At 36.5% G+C, this 26,566-nt stretch overlaps 1 protein-coding gene across 3 annotated transcripts in view; it reads left to right on the top strand.

Moving 5' to 3' along the window:
• The first annotated feature begins 22,839 nt into the window (after positions 1 to 22,839).
• ITGA1 (integrin subunit alpha 1) overlaps positions 22,840 to 26,566 on the top strand; it is a 72,994-nt gene continuing 69,267 nt past the window's right edge. For all 3 annotated transcript variants that reach the window (XR_009115882.1, XR_009115881.1, XM_058043344.1), the window contains exon 1: positions 22,840 to 22,948. Coding sequence is in view for 1 of the 3 variants with exons in the window: in XM_058043344.1 (XP_057899327.1) it covers positions 22,921 to 22,948 (28 nt within the window). In the remaining 2 variants the exon portion in view is untranslated. The remainder of the gene's footprint in view (positions 22,949 to 26,566) is intronic.

Here is a 26,566-nt window from a genome sequence, read left to right as displayed (position 1 = left end):
TAAAAATTCTCCTTTATTCAGAATGGTATTTTCATGACAAAGATGTCTGGCAAAGGACAGAGTGCTTTGTGTTTTTATTTTCTTTTAAATCTAGCTAAACTAGAAACAGCCTGGCTGTCCTCTAGCTTCTGATCTGTTTTCTTGGTAGCTAAATCCTAGATTTATTATTTCTTCTCATTATAATTGCCCTCTGGTTTTTATCAGCAATATGTGGAGCTATGTATCAAGGACTGAAAAGTTTTACAATGTTATGAGAAGGGGTTTGCAAAAACAGAGATTGCTTCCTTATTTCACAAACTACAGAGGCAAATATAAATAGTACATGGCATATTCCTTCATTTAATACTTGTATTCTTACACTAATACGATGCTTCCAGCCCTTACAGGTAATTCCAAAAACACATTTAATTACACCTTCCATCATTCCAACTGATGCTGTGTTATTTCTGTCAGTGTCCTGTCAGAAATGAAATTGAGTGTGAAAACAGCAACACAAATAAAAAAACAACCTAGCAAGTACATTACTCTCAGAAATAACAAAGAGGAATCAGAATCCTGCACTACAAGGTTATTGCACACAGACAACTCCAGCAAGCTTACTTTCTCTGTTCTTCCAGCAACCAGTTTTTAAATGCAAATGGGAAATTTGTGTACATTTCTCCCAGGCAGCTCACAGTGACTATTGGTTCAGGAAACACTCAGGTAGTTGTTGTATCAGTTCTGTCCCTTACTAAATCACATATCAATACAAATTTAGTCAGAATTTAACAGATAGCAAAAGCAATCAATTCTGATCCTTGGAGGAGTTGCCATTTCTCCTAGTACTCAGGCTGCTTCTTATTGGCAGTGCCTACAGCAAGAAGTGAAGCTGGAACTTCAGGATTGAAGACATCCCAAATGAAAATTCCACTTCCATTATCTTTTTCCTCACTCTACCTTCTCAGTGCACCTGCATCAGGAGTAGTATTGTCTTGCTTAAGTATTGTACCTGGCAGGGTCTTGGTGGATTTGGAGCAGTCTGTTACCGTGGAAGGCCCAGTCTCCCTCCATGTCCACAAGCTCCCCCTCCTCTCTCTCCATGTGTCTCAGAAAGGGTTCTCCACATGACGGGCTCTGGTACTCCTTGGTTCTTTCAGCTTCTAGGTTGACCGGAGGAGAAATCTTATTTTGGGAGCATCTGTGTATAAAGTCTCTGTAAAGAAAGTAATTATAGCTCTCAAGATAGCTATAATTTATATAGTCTTAATAGCTCTCAAGATCTCAAGATAGATCTCAAGATCCTGTATATGTCAGTATGCTAGCTGAGTGAAGCAATCAGAAGAGCAAAGGCTACAACACTGCTGAGACCACCAAAGTAGGAAAAACTGAGGTAGAGGACATGTGTTCCTAAACACTCTCTACTTGGAGTGGCACAAAACCAAAATATCAATGGGCATTGAAAAGCTGATTTATCACTCAGGATTTGGCAACCCATATTCATCCCAAGCTTTATTACAAGCTAATTTGGGGGTCAAATCATTGACAGTGAGATTCACAGTTAAAAAATAACCTCTGCTATTTGGATAGTTTTTAATTCAGGACAACTATGGCTGGTGCTTCCCTGACAGAGAAATTCTGCCTTTTGTCATCCAAAATCATTTCTGGTTCTAATTGCTCCTTTCAGCTTGCTATTCTGTGACCTTGACATTATAGCAGAGGTGGCTAGGGGGTTCCAGGAAGCATAATGCAAACAATGACTGACAAAGTTCAGCTTCCAAGATTTTCCAAGGCTAAAAGTACCCACACAATTTAAATAATAAAAATAAATAAAAATAAAAACAAAATTAAAAACAAACAAACAAAAAATCTACCATGAAGACAAACCTACCCATAAAGACAAAAAAAAGAGAGAGAGAGGAGAATATGCTGTTAGAGCATGTGTTCTAGACATCTGATATCTGTTTTAAGAGTCCTGGCTCCCAGAAATTCATCTCACGCCTCTTTTCTGGTTTTCATTCCTTTTGTCTCATCTACTAGAGATACTTCTTATTCTGGTTTTCCTCAGTACTTCCAGGAGAGGAACACTGATCTCAGAGATCATCCAACAATCTCCCTCACACAAGCACTGGTGTACTCCACTCACACACCCTGTTGTGGCAGATGGGCTCTCTTTTGACTTCTGACTGTTTATTTGAGCCCTCAGTTTTCCTCTCAGCATAAGGCCTGAAATGAATTGGCTAACTAATAACTCCAAGAGACACTTTTGCACTCAGACCACAAAATGTCACATGTTCCTAAAAATAACTTTCCATCTAGATATTTATGTCCATATTGAAATATATCTATAGTCCCCAGATGGGATGGGAAATGCAACTTATGATTTTGCAGTGTTAGACTTAAAACCCTTGGGAAATGCAGCTTATGATTCTGCAGTGTCAGACTTCAGGTCCAAATAAGCAGCAATGATTTTCGCCAGCATCATTGAATCCAAGTGTTCCAGTGTGAGAGACTGGAAGAATTGCTGGCTTGAGATATTTCAGGTGTGCAGGCAGGGGCAGGTCAGCCTTGGTCTGGTAAGGCAGTGAACTGCTCCGAGCACCCCACCCCAGCCCAGGAGTGTATCCCAGCCCCACCAACCACTGGCACACTTGAAGACAATACTCCATATCCCACCTCTGAAACCTCTCATCCAGCTCCTAAGTGGCCACCAGACCAGAAAACTCACCTCGGGAAGGTGGGAAAGGAAAGCCAAATGTATTTAACATGAAACACAAGGCAAGCATGTGTCTTGACCCTACTTCCTCTTGGAATTTCTGTCAGCTGAACACTGCTGGAACCAGGTAGTTATGTTTTTTTCTTTTCTATATCTCATCTGTCTTTCTCTTGCTCTAAATCTTTTGCCAAAGTTCTTTACTTTTCTAAAGTTGCCAGTATATTTTTGTTGTTGTTGTGTTGACCTCTTCAGGATATCTTGTTGGTGTTTCTCCCATGTGTCTAACTCAGAGTACATGAAAAACAATGAGCCGTTTTTAGAAAGGTTTTTGGGGCCTTACATGTTAACAGCTGTTAGTGAGTGGAACAGACAACAGTCAGAATTAAATGAATGAAAGGCTATTCCACATGCATACCCTAGTGAAAATTTAGGGAAAAGTGCCTGGAACAGAAGTGATGCTTTCTGGTAACAGATCACAAAAATTGTCATGGCGCATGGAAAATTCATATACACTCAAACCACGAAACAAGAAATTAATCCAAGCCATCTATGAAAGTGTGACACCCTAAAAAGAGATTTATAGAGTACTTGCCTACAGCTTTGCTCTGTCATCCTTCATAAGCTACAAAATGGAATTTAGAGACAACAAAATTAATTTTGTGCTTATGCCTAGCCACCACATAAATTTAATTTTCACTGATCACAAGAGAATTTCATAATCTTTAAAGCCAACTAAAAAAATATTTTAGACGTATCCCATCACCTATAATTTTGCTCTCTGCCTTAAATAGGGATATAATCTTGTTGGATTGAAATTAATAACAAGCAAGTCACATTGTAAATTGATATTTTTCTTTTGAATGAAAACAACAACATATAAAATTCTTTGTAGCAAACACAAAAATCAATGCAGAAATCTGAGAAAATCTAGTTTAAAATCTAGAATTTTAAAATGTTGGGTTGTTTCAATTATCATAAAGTAATAATTTATTTATATTGTATGTAGATCCAAACTAAGAAAAGGATTTGATATTTGGAGTTCAGTCATGCAGTATTTGATTACTAAAATAGTATTTATTTTAGTGAACAAAATTAACTGGTCTGAAAAAACTACTTGCATAAGCAAGAAGTAATTCTTCCAAATATAAATGCTGTGAAAACAAATATTTATTAATTATGCAACAGAAAGACAAGGAAGTATATTTCTGTTGCAAGCTTGAAGGTCAAATGGCTTTTCCACAGTAAATAACATTGCAAAACTAGTTCCATCTCTAATGAACTTTCTTGTAAAAGGAAACTAGAGGTCATTACTTGACTCAGCAATTCCCATGCTGCAGTCAGCAATCAGCTAAAATTGTCTTGTTGCTTTTAAAGTTCATAAGCTATTTCAAACTATATTGTTTTTTCAAGAAGGTCAGTATTTTCAAGTCTGTCAAAAGACAATATTGAATCACCATTACAATTCTCTAGAATAAAAGTCCATTTAGGGCTGAAACAAGATCTCTTCTTATTAGCATACCCATGTTTCTACGGATGTGACTTAACAGGAGTGAAGGCTAGTGGTTCCATGTTTTAATGTTTGAAGTTCTAGCAATTGACAAAAATAACAGGACTAATTTGTGATGGGTTTGGGGAGTTGTATGGGTTTATGGGTTTTTTTCAGTCAAAAATTTTAAAATGCACACAAAAAAAGGGAATTGAACAGGTAGAAAAATCCCTATAATTTTGTATTTTAGCTGTCCTAAAAACCACTAGAATTTTCTATCAAGCACCAGAAGAAATTGTCATGTTTATTTAGGAATGATCAGCCAATTTGTAACAGATACAGTTGATTTTTAAAGAAGTCTAAAACTGTAGCAGCGAATGCAAGTTATGGCAATAAAACCTAAAGCACGAATTTGCAGCAGTATTACAACAGAAACTGACACAGCTTCTGAAGCTGAGTGCAGACCACACTTGGTTTTCACAGTGGAAGCAAATAATGATTTCCTGAAAGAAATACTGTCTGTGACACCAGTTATGAATCCCTACTCATATTAAGAAGGAGACAGAGATTTCCCTGAAATTGGTCTTCAGGGAGAATACTTCTCTGCCCTATTGGGTGAGAGTCCTCACAGATGGGTGTTTCATCTATGAAATGTGCATTTTTTTCCAAATATTCATAAAAATTACTAGCAATTTTTCAGAGACTCTAACAATGCATGACCTGCCAATGATCACTACTCCAGCCAGAGTTATGTAATACATACACGAGCAGCACATTTTTATCATTAAGTTCTCTGTGAAATTATTGACATATAAGAAAGGATTTACCAATCTAAAAATAATATTGTACCAAAGTTATTGACAGTTTTCAAGGAACAGAAAGGACATGGGTGTCTCCAATAAGAGTCCAGCAGGTCTGAGTACAATTCCTCTAAATTTGTATGGGGACAGTATTAACATATGAAACAGACTTGTTTCTGAAGGTAAGAGGAAGATTCTCTCTGTGAAGTTATTAGCACCTAGAACTTTCGGGTACAAGTAATCTTACCATGTGCAGCCATGTAAATGCCAGGTGACTTCTAAAATCCACTGTTTTAGCTCCTTCTACATACACTTCCAAGAGAGAACTACTTGACAATGTAGGTTCTCCCAACTACTGCTGTAAGGTGGGAAGAATCAGTTCCTAAAGAAACTCTCTTTCTTTTTTAGCAATAAAGGAGGCTGTAAAAACAGCTTTCCCCACATTCTCAGATGCCAAAAACTGGATAAAGTCAAGGCCATGTTTGGCAGATATACATAGAATCATAGAATCACAGAATCATTTCAGTTGAAAAACACTTCTAAGGTCATTGAGTGTAACCATTAACCTAGCACTGTCAAGTGCACCACTTAAAACATGTCCCTGATATAACTCTAATAGAGCATTGACCCAGTTTGAGGACAAACAAACCTGAGGATTAAAGAATGTAGTGTTTTATCAAATCAATGTCAGAAAATATTCTTCAGATCTATGCAAGCATTGAAACAGAAAAGCCAGTATTGCAAATTCTTCATCTTAAATAAAGAAACTCCTGCAATTTTAGTTCAGATTTCCTGCTTAGCTTGAAAACCTCTCGAGCTGTCCTACAGCGCATCATTCTAGCTACCCACAGATTAAATTATAGTTCCAGGCAAAACCTCGGTAGGTAAACTTTTTATCTCATTTCATCTTCCATATATTTGCCCAGCTAGAAACATAGCATCAGGTGAGACCAGTTTTTATTTAAGAAATCATTGTCAGTCTCCTACTGGAGGACAGGCAATGAAATGTGTTTTTCTGCCCCTGAGAGATGGAGCACCTGGGGAAAGGTGCAAATTATTTTTATCCTGAATGTTCAAATATGGAGTTAATCATACAGAGCTTTTTTAATGGTTAACAGACTTTGTTGTAGCATTTCAAGAACTTGCCACATTGTTTATTTTGGATCAGAATTTCACTCACATTGTGTTAAAATCATGTTGGTTTATTCAAGGTCTGGTATTGTTTAGCTACTTTCACTTCCAAGTTAATTAATTTGAACAAAAAGAAACACACCCAAGCCATTGAAAAATTTCCAATAAAGCTTTGGTAAATTTTGATACTAAAAAAGATTTGATGAGGAAAAAAAAGGTGCTCAAAATATATGGAACTAGAGATGAAGGAAGCAAGCAATAAAGAAAAATGCCCGTCCATATCAAATTATGATCTAGCTGATAATAAATGGTATCTTCTTAACAATAACAATGGTAATACTTCCACATAGTTCATAAACACAGAAAGATAACAGAAGGTAAACCTCACTGCCCCTACTTTTAACTATTTAAATGTTGTACTCATAGCATAAGTTGGCAGTTAGGCTTCCTCTAGAGTTGATGGAAAAAAAAGAAGGTGCAAGAGAGCTGCTGTAGGTGATCTAAGAAAAATAGACTGGATATAGCTATGGGGGAGCTTCATTTCACTGACTGTCCAATGAGGCTTGACACATGGCTTAGATTAGACAGACACATTTAAATGCAGAAGACGTATTTTAGCAAAAAATGCAATTTCATGATTTATTAAGGAATCTTCTCCACTACTGAATTTGGGGGTCTGGACTGGGGGTCTGTATAGAAATGTGAGAGAAATGAAGATTAAACATTCTTTGTCTACTATGTGATGCATAGGCACTAGATTTCATTCAAGGATTAATCTAATTTATTTTTGTCTGCCTTTTAGATCTTATGCCCCTTTACAGTCTTCAAAAGAATATATTTCTATTTCACTTGGTTGCATATCAGAAACCTGTTGTCAGATAATTTTATGATGTCAGTTAAAAATTAATCTCAATGGGATTTTATAGCAATCAAATAATGCACATTTTAGACATATTGTTTCTTAAAAGGTAAAGAACTACCTAAACTATTTAATAGATCAAGGGCTTTAAAAACCTTAACATGTTTTGTCATATGGGGAAATAAGCAAAAAAAAAATCTGTCTCAATAAAAAACAAAGCCAGGGAAATTTCATTGAACTGATTTTATCTCTTACAGGAGGTATTATATTAACTTAATTCAGGAAAATCATTTTTATATTCCAAGAAGTTCAAAAAATGTGCACAGTTCAGTATATAAGGAGCATGAGATGCAAACGTGAGTGCTCAGTTGTCTGTTTGAGAAAGCAAATTCCATCACACTTCAAGGCACGCTCTAAGCCAACTCCTACACTTTGAGCTGACTTCTACACATTGTTTTAAATCCAGCCATCTTTTAAGTAATACTCCTCAGTCACTTTTATTTAAACAAAAAAGACTAAACCTTGACCCTCCATTTGTCTAAGATAACTATAATCCCTGTAAGTGTTAGACCTGGGATAAAGAACTGTGGTTTCAGAGATATCATACAATGCATTGTCAGGAAAAGGCGTGGATAGCTTGCATACGAAATTTCCTGAAAACTATGTTTACAAGGAATTTGCTTTGTTATAAAGCGTTTAAAGCCTTTCCACCTCATACTAAACACTGTTCTGTTGAGAATATACATCTCACAATATTTTTAATTCCTACAACAAATTATGGTATATGGTTTTCCCTCAAGAATTTCTGTTCTAGATAGAAGTTAAGCTGGTATGAAAATTTCCATGGCTTTTCATAGGTGGGAAAATACAACCCCTTAATTATTATAGCATCTGCTTTTACACTGACCTCTGTAACAGGAAATAGAGCACAAATGACCCAATAAACTGGTGATAAAAAATATAAATAACATCTTGCCTACTTGCTATTGTGCTGGCTATTCTGCATTTCTGGACGTCCTGTATCACAATATAACTCACAACATCATGCTGCGGAAAGACATTGGAGAAAAACTGTGGTTTTAGGCAAGTTGCTGGAAAAGGAAGCTGCTAAGCTGCATATAAAAACTAGCTTTAAAAACTACTTCACCAGCTTATTCTTATAAGCCAATAGTACACAATACTACATATTGTATAGAAATAAAATGCAATTCCTCTCAGCATATGTAACTATGTATTTGAATCATTGAAAATACATATTAGGCTTATAACCCTAATTATAAGTGTTGTATTTCAATAGTAAAAGTATTGTGAATTTAAATTGTTCATCTACTTAAAAAAAATCATACCATAATCATACTGTTCAAGTTATCATAGATACTCTCTTATCTTACTTGAGTCACAGCACTTCATTCCCTATCTCAAGGTGAAAAAAAATCAACAGAGACAAAATCAAGTATTATTCATCAATTAATGACTGTAATTTTAAAATTATATCTTAAAAATATTTTTTGATATAATCAAGTATTGTGAGGAGAGGAGAGGAGAGGAGAGGAGAGGAGAGGAGAGGAGAGGAGAGGAGAGGAGAGGAGAGGAGAGGAGAGGAGAGGAGAGGAGAGGAGAGGAGAGGAGAGGAGAGGAGAGGAGAGGAGAGGAGAGGAGAGGAGAGGAGAGGAGAGGAGAGGAGAGGAGAGGAGAGGAGAGGAGAGGAGAGGAGAGGAGAGGAGAGGAGAGGAGAGGAGAGGAGAGGAGAGGAGAGGAGAGGAGAGGAGAGGAGAGGAGAGGAGAGGAGAGGAGAGGAGAGGAGAGGAGAGGAGAGGAGAGGAACTATTTTTCTGAGAGCAAAGACAGCTCCTCACCCACATCTTTTATCAAAAACCTTCCCCCATGCCATGACAACAATGCTGTTGCTATGCTGAACTTCTAAGCATGACAATTATCTGTCTTGTATTATGTATGCTGCTTCATTGAGACTAACATCATCCCACATGGGAACTGGTGCAAAAGATGACTATCTAATTTAACACAATTTGACCACTCTTCCCGAGACTTGTGAGACCATACCCAGCCCTCTGCTTCTCCCTCAAATGGAATCATCTGAAACTGACTGCTAGGTTCAAAGATTACTTGGGAAAATGGCACATATGTGATAGAACTGATAAGCTGACAGCATAATTGCATAATCTTCAACTCCAGAAGGGTGATTAAAATCAGCAAATTAGAAGCTGAAGAGGGAATATGTTTGTTATCTTTTGAAAATACTATTTCCTTGACCAGACGGGGTCAGCACAGTTACTCAAAATTTTTCTCTTGCATTTTAGCAAGGCCCTTATAAAGACAAAAGAAGAAAATAGAAAAACACTTCCTTTAAGGAATATAACAAAGGACTCGGCACTGTGACTGTGAATTCTCCATGTGTCATGTGTTCCAGTCTATCAATATAGACAAATAAGCATGTAAGAAAATTTGAAAGGAAAATCTATTTAGTGGATTTCCAGCACCTTTTCCATATCATGACATCCTTTATTCCTCTTCATTATTCATTCTTTTCCTTCTCTTTCTGTGACAGGACATCTCACTTAAAAATAATGTTTGAGCAATACCCATGTAATCCAAACAATGAACTCTGATACTATCAGTCATCACAAAGATATGTGAAAACAGTGGGGGTTTTAGTTTGCCTAAAAGAAAGTGAAGGTTTTTCTCCCTTCCTAATTATACCGATAAATCTTCCTTTGTCAACAGATGCAGAGGAGATTGGTGACTTCTATATAGATACATTGAGCACAGTTATCTCCCTGAAAATGTCCAGTGACAGTCTTTGAATGTATCAGGTCAGAAGCAGTTTTCTCTCTTCATGATTCTCTGAACAGGGAATCTCCACTTCTTATTTTTCTATGGGCCACGATGCAATATAAGATGTCCTCCCTACCAATGGTTCCATAATCAGTAGTTACATCAATCATACAGGTCGAAAATTGGAAAAACAGTTTTTGCAATCCTAGCTACCTCCTATATAATGTGTACATTTCCTCCAGAACATGTGTTGACATTTTGTTCCTAACAAAGCTATGAAAAGATGAGTCATGGGTTTTTCCCAATTAAGAATTTCATTTCCATTATGGATTCAACTCTTACATTTATACATCTATAGTTTAGACTTCTACCTCTCAGCTATCTACCAGAATGCCTTATAGACAATAGAGAAGAAAGGACTACTTCAGGTCATGAGTTATCTATATTTTTTCAGACCTATTACAATAGATATATTTAAGACACTGGAAAAGTCTGATTTTCTTCACTGGTTATTAGAAAAGCCCATACTAACCAGCTCAGGTAAAGATACCACCAATTATTTCAATAAATTTTACTACCGGAACTTAGTACATCTGGAGGTAAAGACAGCCAGTACTGAGTTTCTTGTGAATTACAAGTAGCATCTTTCAATGTTAAGTGTATACTATGGCTTTCCCTTATTCAGAAAAAATGGCCAGTTTTCTGCTTGAAATTTTAACTGTTATTCCCAAGAAAAATTCATCATGCAAACAAACCAATAAACAAATAGAATTCTAATTCACAGGTATTGAGAAGAATCCTTTCTGTTGGTTGCTATGACTATGTAAATGCTCAGATTCCAATTTTTAGGAACCCATTTTGTGTGGTCATGACAGGAAAAAATGTCAAAATTATATACTGTCCTATGGATGTCTGCTACGCTACGGCCTCAACTGCTTTAATAGGACTCATTTACATGTGGAATTCTGACAAACAGTAACAGAGCTTAAGTTAATGATTATAGATATAGTAGGTGGTTTTGGTTTCTTTTGTTTTTGTTTTTTTTTAAATATACTGGAGAGTGGAAAACAGTTTGTTGACAGGAAACTAGTTTGAGTTCATAATAGACAGACTTACAGCTTAATACTTTACCTCCTGCTATGAAAGGTTGCACTCCTTTCTCCTTTTATTCACAACATTCCTCATCTTTGGAAGAGATTATAAAACTTATCTTCTAAACCCCTCTCACTTTCCCCCTTGAAATTCCGAAGATCTACTCAAATCAAATCAATATTCATTTTTAAACCAAAATATAATGTGGGCATTCTATTTGTGTGTGTAAATAAAAATAAAAATAAAACGGAAAATAAAAATAAAAATAAACATATAAATATAAATATAAATATAAATATAAATATAAATATAAATATAAATATAAATATAAATATAAATATAAATATGAAATCTGCTTTTGCATCACATCTCCTAAACTTAGTCAAAATACATCCATGACAGAACTCAGTTTTTAATAGCATGAATCATACTGAACTAGTTTAAGGTCTGGTTGCAATATTTTCTTGCAAGAATCTGCATTTCATTAATGACATACTATGGTTTTTTATACTTTTAAGCACTTATTCTCTCTCATAAAGTAGCCGATGCTTGTCTAATTAAATCCTTTAAGAAGTTGAAAAACAGACCTACTGTCTGCTTACACAAAAGGTATTGCCACTGTTTAAAGTAAGGAAAATCTTTGATTTACCATAAAAGGGTATCAGTTCTAATGCCATTCCTATTCTTGTTTAACTTCTCCCTCAAACTTACTGACTTGAAGACCTATCTGAAGATTCTAAATACTGTTTAAAAAATGCAGTAATTGATAGCTTAGATAGATTAACAGAATTAAAATTTCTTTCTAAAACTGGTGGAATGGTATATTTTGAATATTATATAAGTGTATATGTTTTTATCTGACCTAAAGAGAGCTTTGAGAAGTTAAATGAGAACTTTGCATGCTACAGTATGTTGGACTAAATAAACATAATAACCATAATAATTCCCTTGACCTTAATGTCTGTTCATTGTAAAACAAATTTATGGCCATAGCACAGGAAATTCCTTCGCTATGACAGGCCATCTTCTATATTTTGCAGGCCGAAAGACTTGAAGAAAGTCAGTAGAATATATCTTGAAACACATGAAGAAACTTACCTTTTTTAATATAAAATGTGAGGACCAAGGACAACATTATATGCAAAGTATTTAATCAAACTGATTGATTTAACAGCTTGGGCTATTTTAAAATGATACTATTTTTTATTGTGAATTGATTAAAGAAAATACAAAGCTGAATAATTATCTGAATTTGTAAATTTCTTTGCCCCTCCAAAATAGTCCAGATGATGATAAAACAATGTAAAACAATTATTCTAATATAATTTATTAAGAAGAGATAAATTAAATTATAAGAAGTCAGTTCTGTAAGATTTTCATCACAATGCTTGTATCATTATATTTCTTACATCAGTATTCTAATTACTCTAATTTTATTTACAAGCAATCTCATTCACAAAACAATCCCTTGCAAATCTGTCAATCAAACTGTCTATGCAGACAAATTTCAGAAATGACAATACCTTAAAAAAGATTAAGTTCAGAGTATTCTTGACATACATTCACAGATTTCCTTTGTTTACAAAATATCACATACTGATGCCATGTGCAAAATCTCAAATAGTAAATTGGGTTTCACTGTCTTGAATGCTCATGCTTTGTAGAAAATCATAATGTGTACCTACACTGCTACATAATTTCCTGCATAAATTCCTTTTGCATTCTAAACATGACTAAACACAGTAAAAATCTGGATCTCACAGCTTCTTTCTCTATTAACCTGAGTGACTGTTTTGAAAAGCAGAAATCCTGCGACTTTTCAAAGCTCACTTCTCCCCAGTCTTGCTATTTCCCATTTGAAATACTCAATTCTGATTCAGCATTGTAATCACTACTGGAAATCTTGCTGTCAGTGCTGTAGCCAAGATTGCTGCTTATCTTAAATTAGATATTATGACTATAAGACACTTATGAGTGTGGTCTAAACTTCCCTATTTCTGTACCCCTTTGTTTATCTTGCTAGTTAGAAAGGTCTTCATGCTGCTCTATATACCACCAGCTGGCTACATGACCCAAACGCACAATTAGAACTAGTATAAATGTAAGTATAAAACTAGCTATAAAATAATTCCAAATATTTTTACATGACTTATTGGAATAGCTATTTATCTAACACATATAATTGATACATGTTCCTTTTCTGGGTTAAGTACAGATGGCCCATCAACCCTGGTTACAACGAAGAGAATTTTGTCTCAGATTGATGGTACGTGACATGTCATGATATGAGTCCATTGGTGTCCCCACACATTATCCTGGCCTGATGTTAGCTGGATTTTGGCTGCCCTGCACTCACAGCATGCACTGGCAATTTTTTTGAATTAAAGTGATACAACAGTACATTCTTTACTTGCAAACATATGTAAAACATCTACAGAAGCAAGGAGATTTCTGGATGCCCAGGCTGTCTTCCCTTGCCTTGATCTGTTGAGACTCAAGGTCCTCAAAAGTTCACAATTCCTATGGTAACTCTTTCCCCATGTTTCAAGGGAAAAGCCCATAAATTCAAGGCCTACCATATTTGTTAGTTCCTGAATGAGTTTGTGAAGATGTCAGTATTTTTCCACTTTTTCCATCACAATCACTTCTAAAGATGTGTCAGGATACTCATGTCACACAGTCACAGCCACCATGAATGCTTGGTTCTCCACAAAACTTACGTCCAGTTTCTATAACTCATTGCTGTCATCTCTTCTATTTGGTTCCTGAAGCATTGCCCAATCTTTCTTTTTAGCTTCCTCTGATAACATTTCACAGATGTAATCATGCCTGCATTCTGTATGATTGGGCAGTTTCCAATTATATGGAAGCATGTTTCATTGTCAGCCTGGCAGTACCTGAAGGATTTGATGTACATTTCTTGTCTACTCCTTGCCAGGAGCTCTCTTGTGAGGTAAATGTTAACAGTGGAATCTTCTCAGATGGATATGAACTAGAATTTCTTCCTGTTCCAGTTCACCACTCAATTCTTATTCTCTCCAAAGCAAGAGGAATACTTCAGGGAGACCAGCTCCTACCATCACACCACTACAGGTTCTTGTTTTCTTAATTGTTATAGTGTATCTAAGCAGCCTCCATGCATCCACAAACACCAGCATTCATGTCATCCGAGTAATTTTAAACATGGAAACTGGGATTGAAATCATTAGCTCCCTGCCAGACCCTTAATTCAGGGGCCTAGGAAATACATTCAATAAGGTGCTGCTAATCTACAAAATACTGTTCCTGGAGGTTCGTGATTACTGCCCCCAAATCAGTTTATAGAATGGGCAACAAATGTCAAATGGACCAGCTGGTGAGATACCAACTTCAGATGGTTCCTGAACAAAAGTAGTGTGAAGAATACTTCAAAATCTCAGGGAAAACCCTCAAAAATATTTTTTAGGAAAATATTCTATTTTTTTAGCAGCTTTAAAGGAGTGATAATGACTTAGCTGAGTATTAAAGAAAGAGATTAATAGAAGACATTATTACATTTTGATATCTGAGATATGTATTCCTCATTGACTGAGTAAGATACTTTTAGAAAAGCTCATAAGAAAAGACTTTTCAGAAAAGACTCTAAAATCAGACGAAATAGTTCTGAGAACAACATGGTCAGTTATATGACCATTCATTTTATTTTAAAAAGAGCACTCAAAGAGCACTCTTGAAAGCAAAAAGTCTGGTTCTTTAAGCAGTTGAAACTGTCCTGGTGACACAAGACCTTCCAGTTCTCTCCTGGTGACACAAGACCTTCCAGCAGAGCCTGGAAAACTTCTAAAGAGGTTCAAGATGTCAGGCAGCTAAACATATGTTAGGTGCACAGGTATTTGGTAGGTATATGATAATGGTGCCAGAATGACTTTATTGGGAAGGTGCAACCTATGGGTTCTAGAAAAGGTCAAAAAGGCTAGTTTGGCTGCAGAATTTGGGGAAAATATTGTCCTGAATTGCTCCACAGGAAGTTATTTGGATTGCTGACCTAACTTTAAAGCGTCTGCAAAATGTGCTGACCTGAACCGAGGTCTTGCCTCTGAGCCAGGTCCTATTGTAGAAATAAGATTTCCATAGCAGTGAATTCAAATTAATCCAGGCATAACATTCACATCCACTGCTTCATCAATAAGCAGACTATTAATAAAATTAACTCTACTCTCTTATTATTTTAATAACTCCAATGTGGTCACTGGGTACTTGGACACTGATATACTGCAATAAAACAACTCTGATGAAGGAAACACAATTTCTTTAGAGAGAAAACATAAAAGTTATATAGACCACAAAAACACATTAAATTGTTCATGCTTATTACACTGAAAAATATCTTGAAGATGAGGAAAATTTCTTCCTTTAGATGCTATGAAATAAGACGTTTATGAGTTATTTTTTTTTTCCTCTATCTGGGTATAAATCCACTCTCAGGTCACTCTGATTCTTCCACTATTAATGAATCACTAGCCTCTGAATAAATGCTATTCCACAATAGAACACATAGTAAAACACTGCACATCTGTCGTTGGGATTCTTGGTTTATGCAGTGTTAAACACGAATTCTGAAAATTTCTCTGTAACAAACAACTTGCCCCTTAAATTTTGAGTTCATTCTGGTCCCTGAAATTTCAGAATATTGTATGAGCTGGAGGAAACATGTATATGTTTATTTTTTCAGATTATACTTCTACAACATATAGAAAATCTTTAGATATGCAAATATTTAGACATGCAAAATGACATAATTATGACAGAACTTCAGTATCATTTCTATTGATTTCTAACTCAGTAGCTAAGCAGCTGAAAAGGCGAATAATACAGTATGAGCAACAGTTTTTTTTCATTCTCAACAGAGAATGAATTTTCAAACTAACCAAAAGCTACTAATCATAAACATCTTATATGACAACAAAAAAACTTCTTCTTTCATTATGACTACACAATTTATGCAATTTGAATTGCTAAAGTTATATTTGTTACACTCAAGGATCATTTTGCAGAAATGGGAAATGAGGTTTTCCTTCTTGGGGTTTTTAATCAGCAAATATTACCACCATTTGATTAAAATAGTCTAAGAAATCTCTCTTTTTAAGTTAAAAAATAAACCCAAAGCTATGATTGCCTCATGATATAGATCTACTGATATTGTAAAGCAATTAGTAACTTAAATTGCATCTTTAAATTCAAAAATTTGATCTAAAAATTCTGCTTTCACCTCTTCTCCAAACTTAATTACTCTGTTTGGATGCTGGTCTATCCATGGGGTTCTCGGGATAGCATTTTGGTTTTTGCATGGCTAGGACTCTGCTTCCAAAGCACTTTGGTGTCTGGATTAAACCTCCAGATCAGAAGCTCTTCTTTTCAGTTTCACTAAAGAACCTGATCCTGTAGATGCACTCAGAGTATGCTCAGCACAAATTGATTCACAGTAATTTGCACTGCAAGAGAAATGGTCTTTTGAGTCCTTTGACAAGAAGACTAAGTTGTCATTCTGGTGAAGAGCCCTGGTCTCTGGTTCCTTCCTCCAGGACAACATGCACTCCATATGCTGCTCAGAGCATTTCCATTTAAGTGAATTAACCTAAAATGACTGGGTGACAATTCAGTCACTTTAAAGGTTCTTCTGGCTACCTGAAGGCTTATGGTGATGGTGTAGGCAGAGTGGTCCTGGTACAGATTGTCTTGGGAGCCTTGCCTTCTGCCACCCCTTTCCTTGAGTTCCTGGTGGCACCTCTTTCATACACAATCATACTCATGCCTATCATATTTAAAAGGGTTGATACGGAAAAGCAAAATGTCCTAATATATCTGCATAGTACTCATCTGACAGGGCTTATACATGTGTATTCAGTCATGTGACATGCGTGTTAATCTACTGGTCACTTGAGGAGAGTACATCTCATGACCCCAAGAACTACACAACTCAGCCTGCCTGGGGGAAAAAGCTCATTGCAGCAGTTTCCACAGCTACAGTTCAGCAGATTGCTTCTGACCTGAAGAAACCTTAGCTCTCCAGTACAGATTACTAGTTTCAACAGAACTCTGCAACTAGTTAGGCAAATGTCTGCTGGTTTTGACATGACTCTGGGAAACTGAAGATGCTTTTCAAAAAGGTTTTCAATGTGAAGAAGAGCAATATATAATTTTGAATTTGAAGCTAAGTGCTTTTTTAATCTTCCAACAAAATTTTGCATATTACCTTCTCTGTCAGCTGTCCACTATTTCAATATGATCCACATTCAGAAAGATCCAGACTTCCAGGCCACAAAACAAATTACTTATATAGACAGGTAGATGGAGCAGTGGGATGTGAATTATGGGTCTCTGCAGGTAAAAATTATTGTAGCACCCCTGAAACAGAGTTACTGCAATCTACAGGAGTTCAAACACCAGCTGGAGACTGGTTTGCAACTTCACTTAAAAAAGGCAGCAATGTGCTCTTCGTTGTAGAAACATTGTTGCAAACTTCTAATTTCTCATAAATCACATCATTAAAAAATAAAGCGGTAATCCTTGCAAAAAGCTGAAGTTTCTGCACTACAGGGATCTTTTTCTTTGTTGTGTGTGTGCTTTTTTTCTGGGGTGAATTGTTTGTTTCATTTTAGCATGGGTTTTGTGTATTTGTGCTGAGTTTTCTTATGAGTTTTTTGTGGGTTTGTTTTGTTTGTTGGTTTTTGGGGCATTTTAGTTAGTTGGTAGATTTTTGTTGTTTTATTTTGCTATTTTAATCCAGGCCGTGAAACATAGGCTGTCATCATGACCACGTTTGTGTTCCTTAAAAAAAAGCAAGATTTTTTTCTTCATGATTAAGAAGATTAAAGGAAAGCTTGGGCAGTGATCTAAATTTAAATATTGCTTTTGCAGTAAAAGCAATACAATAGACATGGAAGAAGAATGTGTGCATCAAGGAAAAAGGAGAGAGACAATGTTCCTATCTATTAGGAAAGGAAAAAAATAATATAATTAGTTTTCACAGTGTTATTATAATCATAGCTACCTTTTTTCTGTAACCAAACAGTAATAAGTAATTATATTATGCAGACCAGCTGTGAAGGTAATGAATACTGTGCAATGAAATACAATGTAAGACTCTGCAGACTATGTAATTATTTTGAGAAATTAGTGACATCAATTAGCCTCCCTTCACAGCATGCTCTCAGTAAATTATTCTTTTATACAGCTTCATAAATGAAATCTATCTGAACAATAAATAATATTGGTTATACAACAAACCACAAGCAGCATGTTAAAAACAAAACAAAACAAAACTTAATTGTCAAGAAGCAGTAATAAAGAAAAAAGGAAATTTGTGTGCAGAACTGCAGAAAGCCCAAGGCATTAATGAAAATAATTAACCCTCTACACCTAAATTCTGGCCTCATTGTAAATCTTCTTTGTATATTGCAATAGAATTAGTGCACTGATGTTAATAACTGAGTTATTATACCTACCTTTAGTCAAAAAAACTATAAACACATTGCAATTTCTAGATTCTTGGTTTTGTATAACACAATATTAATTTCTGGTTTTCAACCCCCCACACTTGAAAATACCAGTTCCATTCCCCTCAGACTCAATGCCATAGCTGCAGTGACTTCAGTGCTGCAGAAACAGCGCTCCAACACAAAAAAAAAAAAAAAATTGACAGGCCAGAGAAGTCAGTACCTCATTCACATGGAATAGACTGCATTCAGTAGTGCATAGTCTGAAGAACTATATATTCATGATAAAGTTTGGCAGTGTACTATGGAGCTCAAAGATAACTTACAAACAGATACATAGGTAAGTAAATAAGCAAGCAGAAATCTCCCAAAAATTAAAGAGATTGGTGGAAGATGTATAGCAGTAAATGATACTGTGCAAACTCATCTCTTTCTGATCTTCCTGTATTTTTGTGGTATGCCTAATTTTGATCTCTACAAATTTAAAACGAATATTTAAAAACTTGCACCTGGAGAAAATGCATAAAGAAAAGCAGCATGACTGAGGGTGTAAGACATTGGAGAACTGTTAAGGAGGAAAATCATAAATTTCAGTAAGAACACATATATTATATTAATTTGTATATTAATTTGATTATATTCATTTGTATAATATTTGATTCACAGTTACACATGATATTTGATACATAATCCAAAAAATAACAAGAAATAAAAGATATTATAGGGAATAGATGTAACACAGAACACAAAGGGCATTTTCCATAACATTTCCTACCAACATTATTTAAACTGACACAATCTGCAAAACAAAAATTTTATAAAGATCCTATTGTATAGCAAAAAGGATTTTTGGCACATATGTACCTCTGGTTAATACAGATGGAGCTGAAGCATGGGCATTCTCCAAGAATATCAAGTATCAGTTAAAAGCTGAGCTGTAAAACATGAAAAGATTTATGCATAGAGTACTTTATGCCAAATCCTGCAAGGTCTTAGTTCTGCTACTTGAAGAAGAAACTCTCAAGTATTTCAGACATAATAAAAATCAGACTACAGACCCCCAAGTCATGCGTGGTGAATTCTAGTACAGTCCTAGAATCAGATAGGAAAAAATGGAGAATATGAAAATGAACAACAGTCATCAAGGTGAAAGACATGCTGGAGACCGAGGATAAGCAAGTGTAAGAAAAAAACATAAATGTAAATTACCATTAATCCACAGTGCAATGTAAACTATCCAAGATTATAATCTGTGATGTCAATGATAAATATTCACTTAGAACCTGTATGAACACATTCTGTAGTATTTTCCATGCAGTGCACAGCAAAGTGTTATAACAACAGTGAACACTGCAGAAGTGTGTAACATCTCTCTTACAATATCAGCGCTGTCATACTATTCCTTTAATAGAAGAAAATTAGACACGCTTCTGGCTATTTGAAGTCAGTCTTGCATTATGCATTCCTCTCTTGTGTTACAGATTAGAGATCTTTCTCACCCAACAAGTAAAACAAATTAAAGTTGCTCATACCTTCTTTAAGAGAGGAAGAAAAAAATCCATGAAAAAACGAGTTCTACGTAAATTGCAGTGACACCATATAAGACTGCCTGACTTTGAACCTATTTGAAAAACTTTGGTTCCTCTTTCTTCAGCCCTGACCTTTGGGACAAAAAGCATTTCCACAGGTTGGGTTTTTTTCTGCAGGAATAACACCTCCTAGAGGGGAGAATTGTGTCGTTCTGATATTTTTAGGTTTTGCTACTTTTTCAAAGTCCAGCTTGTCAAAGTCTTTAATCTTTAATCACAAATACTTAATCAGATTCTGTGGAACTACTGGTGGACTTATTCTAGATCTCATATTCTAAAAACAACAACAATTGCTGAAACTGAGTTAGGAGGCACAGTTCAAAAGTTACCAATTACGTTTAATTTATAGCACTAAGGAAAAAATCCTTCCTCAGCATTTGGTGACATCTAAGAAAGACATAAATTATGCAAGCCAACTATATTCTTTTAACTAAATTGACCTTTTTCTTTTATCCATAACTACGGGTAATGATTTTGTATACTATTACAATCCACTGAAGCTAGTAATACTTGTTTTTCTCACATTAAAATAACGTAGTATCTTACCTACTTCTGGGCCTCAGTGAGCTTCATCTAGGGATTCCTGCTTAAAATAGATTTGCTCCTTACTACTAATGTATGAAGCTTTCAACTCTGAGAATTTGGCAACGTTACTAACATAGCTTGAACTACTGTACATACAGCAACATGAACTGTGAAACAGTGGGTTTGAGGTTTTTTCTGGTCTGACACTCCAAAACAGATAGCTGCCTCTAAGTCTGTAGTGTATTTTAGTTACTTGAATGTGTTCAAATAAATAAGAAATACTAGCTCAGCCCAGCAATTAATCATTTCTAATGTTTTCCTTTTGACATTGCCTATGCAAGACATATGACACCACCACAAAAACAAATTAATGCATCATAATATTAAGAATAATTTGGTAAATATTAGGAATAATTCTTCATCATTTTTACTCTCAAGAAGTGCTATTCTCCAACATTATATACAATCTCCACATATTTACCAAATGTTAATAAATTTCATATGGGCTTGAATTAATTTTAGTGCAAGAGAAGGTCCTTAGTTTCCCTGCTTCTTCCTCTGATGTAATACATTTAATCTGAATAAATAAATAAATAAATTGTCCTTCATTATGATTTGAAGGCAAGCTCAATTCCTTCATTTAGCTGAAGTATAGTGACACAGGGAATACAAAGTTTTGGTGGTTTGGTCTGGTTGTTTGGTTTAGATTTTTTTTAAGAAAATACAGCAGTCCATCTGTATTTGGTAGGTGGAATATATACTAAAAAAGGGTATTAAAAAACTCCCAGCTTTATTACACAGAGGGCGCTGACTTCTGTGGATTACCACCCAGCACCCAGACTTGTAATTCTGTAATAAACCGCAACATCAACTCTGTGTGCTGTTGGCTCCAGTACACTGGGTTACAAACTCTGTTTTGGAATAACAGTAGTAGTAACACAACTGACTGGCAAAAATGAAATGACAGTTTTTCCATAAACTCAGTCTTCTTTTCGTTTGGATGCCATTTTCATTTCCTTCAATTTTATGCATAAAACCTTTGACTGGAAAAAATGTGTCTTGTCTTTTAAACTGACACCAACCAAGCTAAAATTCTCATTCAGCAGAAGTTACAAATGTACGTAATTTCATCAACTTTGAGTAGACCCATTGAGCATCTTTGCTCTTAAACCAGCTTTACAATTGTGCAGTTTTCTAAAATTTCCACAGATCTACAAGGTGCACCCTAAGTGTTCTCATGAAATTAAGACAGAAGGTGGAAGATGAAATAAGCTATTATAGTGCTTATTAAAAGCTGCAGTTTATTAGTCTCAAAGGAACTTACCAAAATTCCACTAACTTCCACTAACACACCAAATCCTTTGCTCCAAGTCAAGGAAATGATACAGGATTTTTCTAGAAGCACCAATTTTCCAAATCCTTGTATTTGGTTTTTCTTTTCCTTTCCTGAGGGACTATGGATTCCCTTGTTTTATAAACAATAAAATGATTTTTCACCAGGTCCAGTGTGGCATCTCATACACTCCTGAAGGGGTGCGACTTCACTTGAGCATCAGTCTGGTGCTCGAAAGTCCTGCAAAAACTCAAAAAGTCCTGCAAAACGACTCCTTTCCTGAGTGTGCAACAAACCCTGGAAAATCTCCGCTCAAGGGCTTGAATCTGGCTGATTATTACCTTTGCGGTTTATTCAGTTATTTACTAGGGAAGTCGTTTTGGGGGCAGGGAGAGTGGGAAGGCATGCCATGCAAACGTTCGATAGAGGAGGGCAAAGGCAGCTGTCTGGTATTTATGCAGCGAAGCACAGGAGGACGCGGAGACTCGAGAGAATCGCCCGCTGTCTGAAGAGTTACTGTGTCTCCAGAGCCGCCGAGAATGGGGAGGGGGTGGCTGGCTTCCTCTTGCGGGCAAATGACCGGCCGTAAGAGTGCGTTTTTAAGGGGTGATGTCAGAGAAATTAAACTCGAGCAGTCAAACACACCCCCCTACCTCAACGACGTGTTTCTTCTGTTCTTAAGGCGAGAGAGGTGGCTGTGTAGCACACCCAGCTCACTCCTGCCCTACTGGGACAGGGGCTGGCCGGCGGCAGACACTTATTAATTATGAACCGGGAGATGTCCCTTTAAGGTCTGCTGCGCTCTCCGAGAGTGTTTAGTGGGGGAGATTTGGCTTTATTTGTACATCCTAACGCTGGGCTAATTCAACGGGGAGGTTTCCAAAACTCAGAGACCTTTAGGCGGTGGGTGGGGGGGAAACTGTGTGCGGGTGGGAGGAAGCTAAACTCTTCTTAAACGCGAAGAAGCAACGTAAAGACTGGATAACAAACAGGAAATGCCTAACTCGGCTGCGAGGCGGACGGGCGGCGCAGAGCGCTGAGCTCCACCGGCAGCGCAGCTCAGCCGGGCGCGCCGGCGGCAGAACCGCTCCCGCCACCGCTGCCCTCCGCCCGGGCTCCCGGCCCCGGCTCGCAGGAGCCCAGGCATGGCTGCCTCCTGCTGGATGCTGACAGGTGAGTAAAGCCTTGTTTCTGCCTCGCTTTGAAGATTCGGGTCCCTAAAGCAGCCCTGCTCCCGGTGGGAGGAAGGTCTGGCACCCAAGGGACGGCGCCCTCCCGCCCAGATCCCTGCCCCGGGATTGCCCTTCCCGAAGCTGCCCTCCGGCCGCAGGCGGTGAGGAACCTCCTCGGTTTGCTTGTCTCTGGGAACTTTAATTCCTAAACCGATTTGAGAATCTGCTGGCAAGGAAGGGGTGACTGCTAGATGAGGATGAATGGCTAAGAAGGCATACTGTAATTGAATCTGGCTTGGAAGAAACGAATTTATTTGATTTTGTTGGTTTGGTTTTTGGTTGGTTTTGGAGGCTTTTTTTAATTAGGGTAGATTTTTTGCTTTCCTCTGTTTGGCTTTCAGACTTCTGACTGGTAAAAGGGAAGTGAGGAAGCACTCACTCACTTCATAAAGATGAGTTCATCCGGAGATGGAATATGTAATATTTCCTTTTAGGGGTTCATTGATTGTTAGTGACTTACTTGCTTTCCTAGAAAATAGAATGCAGCAAGTAACAATGTCCCTAGCTAGTCAATCTGTAGTCACATTCTGGATCTGAAATCAGGGGATTCCTAGAAGTGGGAAAGAAGCTAAGGCAATGCTGGGATTCATGTGCTTGGAAATGTGGACATTGAACTGCACAACAGCTCTTGCGCAGGCAAGTAGCACACAGTGAACCTGAAGCAGTTCCCCCCTGAAACAGGGGAATAAATCAATTTCATAAGAATTGTCCAAATGCAGGCAGCAGCAAGCGGGGGAAAGGTAAAAGTAGAGTTTTCCCCTCTTCCCTCTGTGCTTATTGTGCAAGACAGAACAGATACTGGAAACTGCGAAAATCTGAATATAGTATTTTGGCATGCCATATTTAGTTGTTGTTCTTAACTGTCTTCATTATTATTAGTGACATATTCCAAAACATGCTTCTGTGTACCTTCAAAGAAGGACACTTTGTAAAACAGCAAAAGTTTAGTGTGCCACAACCTCCTTTCAGAGCTGCAGAGTTACCACTGGTAATGCTGACAGATAATGAACTTATCAGTAATAAAAAAAAAAGGTTTACTGTCAGATAGGAAAACATTTCAAGTCTCATCTGGATTAGGTTTACTGTCAGATAGGAAAACATTTCAAATCTCATCTGGATTTTCCAGGTGATTAATTTTTTGGTGGTGGTGTCATGGGGGTTTCTTTTTTAAAACATTAGTGGGAAAGAGAATAGACTTAGAAATAAGAGAAGGCATTACCAGGGAAAGGATTCAAGTTTTCTCTGGTAAATAAGGGAAGTTTTGGCTTGTTTTGATGAGACCTCTGAGAATCTTGACCACAGAAAGCCTGACATGCAAACAGACTGAAGTGCATAGATAATTGAGAAGCCTGATAAGGTCTGAGTAAAATGATCTATGGCAAAACGCTGAATTAGTTAGGCTTGTCTATCTAGTAGAAAAAAAAAACTAAGGGCAAAATGTTGAACATTTCAGATATATCTGTTTATCCAAATATTATTGCTGAGGATATTATTCCAGATTTCAATGTTTCTTTGTTTTGTGAGAGCACTCAGTCATGACTTTCCAGATCACATATGTTGGTTTCCAAAGATATTGAATACTTGGTTCTCCAAATCCAACAAATGACAAAAGAAAATAAATGTAACTGACTATGCATAAATCTTAGGGAATATTCAGAAGAATATTCTTACTCTTTGGGTAAAGAATTGCTAGGCTACCAAAAAAAGCCCACCCCTTTCTCTTTCACCAGGACTTTTGATGAAGTTGGATGAACAGCTATGAGGGATGGCTGAGTTTACTTCAGCTGGCCTCTATGGAAGTGGTTTGACTAGGGATCTGCTGAAGTTTTCTCCAGCCCTACATTTCAACAGGAAGGAATGAAGAAGTTAGTTTAAAGGCTTCCATTACCTTTAAAAGCTTCTTCACTTAACAGTGTTAGGCAAAGCCTGTTACCTCCTGGACTTGTGTCTTTATTGATGATGGTCTTGCTGTACTCATCTTTGTAACAGAAAAGATAAAGGTAAATAGATAAAGACAGAACTGTATGCAGCAAATGAAATGGTCTTTGTTCAGAGTCTGAAGAGGCAGGACAGCCACAGGACAAAGGCAAAGCATGAAAAGAGATGTTTTCCCAAGTTTCCCTTTCCATCTCTCTCTTTTATCTTCCTCTGCTCTTGCAACAATAACGCCCAACATTTCTTAGCAGACTTTCCCCCCTGCAACAGAGATTCTTTCCCATTAGTTTTTCTTATCCAGAATGTAAGCATGTTTGCATGAATTCTAGCTGAAGTCGCTATAATATGGAGGGGATGGGATTTCCTATGAAAACGACCTTTTCTTGTCTAGAATCTGTACATAACCCACCTTCATAAAGTAGCTGACCAAGAATTGAAGATATAAGGAAGTATGTCTCAAACATTTGCAGAGTAATAACTTTAGATAACCAGCACAGCTCTAAAATCCCTAAGAATATATGCTATCACCATTTTCCTTTTATCTTTCATTGTACTTAAAAAGGTCCAAAAATGGATGTCAAATAGCTACAATTATTAATACCAATAAAATTGCATTTACAGAGTGATTTGTTGCAAGAACTCTTAGGTCTTACATATAGTCTCAATCTTTCCAAGGCAGAAACAGGCTATGCAATTTTGAACTCTTATGTTAAAACTGTATGAAGAGTTAAAAGTACACACTTGTTTTGGCTCTAACATGATCAAAGTCATCTCTCTCCCTGTCATTAGCAAAATTAGAATGAACTTAGAAACTTCTATGGTTCTTAATTTTTTTGAGATGTTTTGCTTCTCTTGCTCATACTTTGACATACTCAAACAAATAATAATATCCTATATTTACTTTTTTACCAGAGTAGACAAAACATCATCTCTAGTAGGTACTTTCCTTTATATGTTGACAATAGTCCTGATGATAGTGGGCAAATCCATTGAAGTTTAATTTGCCACTAAATATTTGTGGATCACTGTTCACAACTCTATAAATCTTACACCTTGCTGTTTGAGAAAAGGCCCATATCAAAATGTCTCTTTCTACAACAGTCAGTTGAGTTTTTTGAGTGGCAACTTTGTTTCAAAGTTGGTTTTTCTTCTTTGGTTGGGTTTGTTTGTTTGTTGTGAGTTTTGCTTTCGGGGTGTGTTAGGTGGGGTGTGTATGTATGCATGCATGTGAATTTTTGTGGGGTTATTTTAATGCAGTAAGTTATTTTCCTGAATTGAATGTTTCTTTTCTACTGGATAATACTGGATGCCAACTTGCAACCTTTATCTAGAATACCAGATATGTGAGGCTGCTTGTAAAAAGTTGACAGGAATGAATAAGCACAGAAAAGTTTGTAAATACACCACTGTAAAAGAATAAAAAGTAAAATACATTTAATGTGGAAGTTAAATATGCACCACAGCTATTTTTTCTTGAAAGAATAGCATGAGGTCAACCTTTGGAATTTCATAGTTGCAAAGAACAAAAAGAAGAAAATTTGCCATCAGTTCACCATTTACCATTTATACAGATAAGTGAAAGGAACTGAAAGTAAAGCTGAATGCACACTCTCTCCTAAAGAAA

Source organism: Melospiza georgiana, chromosome Z (genome assembly GCF_028018845.1).
Source record: "Melospiza georgiana isolate bMelGeo1 chromosome Z, bMelGeo1.pri, whole genome shotgun sequence".
In the NCBI taxonomy this organism is placed as follows: domain Eukaryota; kingdom Metazoa; phylum Chordata; class Aves; order Passeriformes; family Passerellidae; genus Melospiza; species Melospiza georgiana.
This window is presented reverse-complemented; position numbering and strand designations above follow the sequence as displayed.